A 3,847-nucleotide genomic window follows, 5' to 3' on the forward strand; every position below is an offset into this window, starting at 1 on the left:
TTTTAATAAAGGTGGGGTTTCACCATGATGGCCAGACTGGTCTTGAACTCCCGACCTCAGGTGATCCACCCACCTCGGCCTCCCAAAGTGCTAGGATTACAGGCGAGAGCCACCGCGCCCGGCCATGTCCCACTCTTCAGCTCTCTTCTGTTGAGGCAGGGAGGCAGTGAGGCTGACCTGGAGCGGCCATGTTCCAAAGAAACCTTGTATTCCAAGACAGGCAGCTGGCTAGATATGACCCACAGGCCCCTCTGTGCCGATGACAATGCTGGCCACTAGAATGTCACGTGAACAACATATATAATTTTAAATTTGCTAACAGCCACATTAGAAAAGGGCATAAAAGCTCGGGTGTGGCGGCTCACACCTGTAATCCCAGCACTTTGGGAGGCTAAGGTGGGCGGATCATTTGAGGTCACGAGTTCGAGACCGGCCTGACTAACATGGTGAAACTCCGTCTCTACTAAAAATACAAAAAATTAGTCAGGCGCGGCGGTACATGCACGTAGTCCCAAATACTCGGGGGACTGTGGTAGGAGAACCACTTGAGTCTGGGAAGTTGAGGCTGCAGTGACTCAGCCTAGGTGACAGAGCAAGACCCTTTCTCAAAAAAAAAAAAAAGGCTGGGTGTGGAGGCTCACGCCTGTAATCCCAGCACTCTAGGAGGCTGAGGTGGGCAGATCACCTAAGGTCAGGAGTTCGAGACCAGCCTGGTTAACATGGTGAAACCCTGATTCTACTAAAAATACAAAAAATTAGCTGGACATGGTGGCACGCACATGTAATCCCAGCTACTCGGGAGGCGGAGGCAGGAGTATCTCTTGAACCCAGGAGGTGGAGGTTGCAGTGAGCCAAGATCACACCATTGCACTCCAGCCTGGGCAACAAGAGTGAAACTCCGTCTCAAGAAAAAGAGTCTCCGGGCCTTGCTTCTTCCAAAGGCGCTAGAGAAGGGTCTATTCCTTGCCTCGCTGGTAGACACAGCACTCCAAACGTTCATCACCTCCCTGTGTGTCCTCATGTGGTCCTAACCTCCCCCCACCCATTTTTTTTTTTGAGATGTCTCATTCTGTACCCCAGGCAGGAGTGCAATGGTGCGATCTCGGCTCACTGCAACCTCCTGGGTTCAAGCAATTCTCCTGCCTCAGCCTCCTGAGTAGCTGGGACTACAGGCGCCCACCACTTTGCGTGATGCCACTGCGCCTGGTTGAGTACGTCTTCTTAAAGAAGAAAAAAAGAAAAAGCAATCGAACAGGGAGGTTTCTGAGAAGCCAAGAATGGCTCCCCTAGTGAGACTTCATCTCGAAGAAATTTAAGGCCAGGCCAGGTGGCTCCTGCATGTAATCCCAGCATTTGGGGAGGCTGAGGTGGGCGGATCACTTGAGGTCAGGAGTTCAAGACCAGCCTGGCCAACATGGTGAAACCCCATCTCTACTAAAACACAAAGATTAGCCGGGTGTGGTGGCGCGGCCTGTAATCTCAGCTACTTGAGAGGCTGAGGCATGAGGGTGGCTTGAACCCGGGAGGCAGAGGTTGCAGTAAGCTGAGATCAAGCCACTTCACTCCAGCCTGGGCGACAGAGTGAGACTCTGTCTCAAAAAAAACAAAGGGGTGGTCAGAAGGGGCGAGGACCTATCCTAACCAACTCTCCTTGTGGCCAGCTGTCCAGAGACCAGAGTCATCAATGCCAAGTAGCAAGTGCGGGTTCAAATCCTGCTGGGTTTGGATGGGAAGAGTCTCTACCCCTCTGAGCCTCAGTGTCCCCCTTGGGAGATGGCGTGGGCATAGTTTTCTGAATGAAACACCACCTTCGGGACAGGGCAGAGGACAGGCGTGTCCCTGAGGGGCTGGCACAGAACCCTCAGAGGCTGGGCACTTCCCCAGAGCAAGGACAGCCCCTTGGCCATCTGGGAACCCCGCTCGGGGGCCCTGGGGCGGCGCCCCCGGGAGGTGGGCAGGGTTGGGTACTTGCCACACAGATGTGCTGAGGTTAAACTTACCTTGTGATTTTTCTCCTGCTCCGCCCGGTCCTGCCAGGGCTCAGAAGTAAGTCTTCTCCCAGGGGCTCGGTGGGGCTCGGAAATCGGGGTTGCATGGTGGTCACAGACAGGGGCACTCCCGGGGCGTGCCAACCCCAGCCTCAGAGGCAGGCAGGGCTCACGTCTGCTCCATAGATCGGTGCAGGCTTCACGTTGGTCTGGGATCCAACTTCCTGGGACAGTCCTGAGCTGGGCCGCGGACAGGGCCGGCCAATGGGCAGTGTGAGCAGTGGCCAGGCTGACACCTAGCCCTGACACACTCGCTGTGTGCTGGGAGGGAATGGACCGCAGGGAATCCGTCTCCCAAGTCCTACCTCCTCCTCTGGTGCATGTCCCTAGGTGACCCCAGGTGGATGCATGAGAGACCCCGCCCCCACAGCAGCCTCCGTGGGAACCCAGCTAACCCCTTCCCCCACCCTCTGTCCCGCAGGCTCCGGAGTGTGAAGATTGAGCAAGGGAAGCTGAACGACCAGGCTAACACGCTCACCGACCTGGCCAAGGTGAGTGGGTGGGGCAGGGAGCGCTGGGCAGGGCGGCTGGGGCCGAGGAGCAGATGGGCTGGGGCTCGGCTTCTGCTGGAGGAGGGTACAAGGACCCACTGCAGGCTGAGCGCAGCAGCTCACACCTGTCATCCCAGCACTTTGGGAGGCAGAGGTGGGCAGATCACTTGAGGTCAGGAGTTCGAGACCAGTCCGGCCAACATGGTGAAACCCCGTCTTTACTAAAAATATAAAATTTAGCCGGGCATGGTGGCCACATGCCTGTAATCCCAGCTACTTGGGAGGCTGAGGCAGAAGAATTGCTTGAGCCGGGGAGGTGGAGGTTGCAGTGAGCCGAGATTGAGCCACTGTACTCCAGCCTGGGCGACAGAGCGAGACTCCAGCTCCAACAAAAGCAAATAAACAAAAAAGACCCACTGTGGCCAGAGAGCCTGATAGTGAGAGAGACTCTGTACGTTGAAATCTTGTATAAAATCTTTACTTTTTAACATTGGCAGCTGCTTTTTATTTAAATAGTTTTAGCCTCTAAGAAAATCGTTTTAGGCCTGGCGCGGTGGCTCACGCCTGTAATCCCAGCACTTTGGGAGGCCGAGGCGGGTGGATCACGAGGTCAGGAGATCGAGACCATCCTGGCCAACATGGTGAAACCCCATCTCTACTATTTTTTAAAAAATTAATAAAAAGAAAAGAAAATCGTTTTAGCCAACATCATGGCTACACCTATAATCCCAGCAACTAGGGAGGCTGAGGCAGGAGAAACACCTGAGCTCAGGAGTTCGAGGGTTCAGTGAGCCATGGTGGCACCACTGCATTCCAGCCTGGGCAAAGTGAGACCCCATCTCTAAAAGTAACATTTTTAAATATAATAATATAATTTTAAAATTAGTCCAGATGTAGTGACTCACATCTGTAATCCCAGCACTTTGGGACACCAAGGCGGGTGGATTGTTAGAGCCCAGGAGTTCGAGACCAGCCTGGGCAACATGGCAAAACCCCATCTCTACAAAAAATACAAAAATTAGCCAGGCGTGGTGGTGGGCGCCTGTAATCCCAGGATTTGGGGGCTGAGGCAGGAGGATCGCTTGAACTTGGGAGAGTGAGTCCGCAGTGAGCCGAGATGGCACCACTGCACTCCAGCCTGGAGATCCTGTCTCAAAAAATGGTAATAATTTTAAAAATCATAAAAGTTTTAAGAAGAGTATATAGGCCGGGCACGGTGGCTCACGCCTGTAATCCCAGCACTTTGGGAGGCCGAGGCAGGTGGATCGCCTGAGGTTAGGAGTTTAAGACCAGCCTGGCCAACATGGT

At 54.0% G+C, this 3,847-nt stretch overlaps 1 protein-coding gene across 8 annotated transcripts in view; it reads left to right on the forward strand.

Annotated features, from left to right (window-relative positions):
• KCNN1 (potassium calcium-activated channel subfamily N member 1) overlaps window positions 1–3,847 on the forward strand; it is a 54,387-nt gene that overhangs the window by 43,018 nt on the left and 7,522 nt on the right. For 5 of the 8 annotated variants that reach the window (XR_001817257.2, XM_037728776.1, XM_017501278.2 and 2 more), the window contains 2 exons: window positions 2,038–2,046; window positions 2,470–2,539. Coding sequence is in view for 6 of the 8 variants with exons in the window: in XM_037728776.1 (XP_037584704.1) it covers window positions 2,038–2,046; window positions 2,470–2,539 (79 nt within the window). In the remaining 2 variants the exon portion in view is untranslated. The remainder of the gene's footprint in view (window positions 1–2,037; window positions 2,047–2,469; window positions 2,540–3,847) is intronic. The other 3 variants (XR_001817258.2, XM_017501276.2, XM_017501277.2) reach the window with 1 other exon arrangement.

Source organism: Cebus imitator, unplaced genomic scaffold (genome assembly GCF_001604975.1).
Source record: "Cebus imitator isolate Cc_AM_T3 unplaced genomic scaffold, Cebus_imitator-1.0 Scaffold280, whole genome shotgun sequence".
Lineage (NCBI taxonomy): Eukaryota > Metazoa > Chordata > Mammalia > Primates > Cebidae > Cebus > Cebus imitator.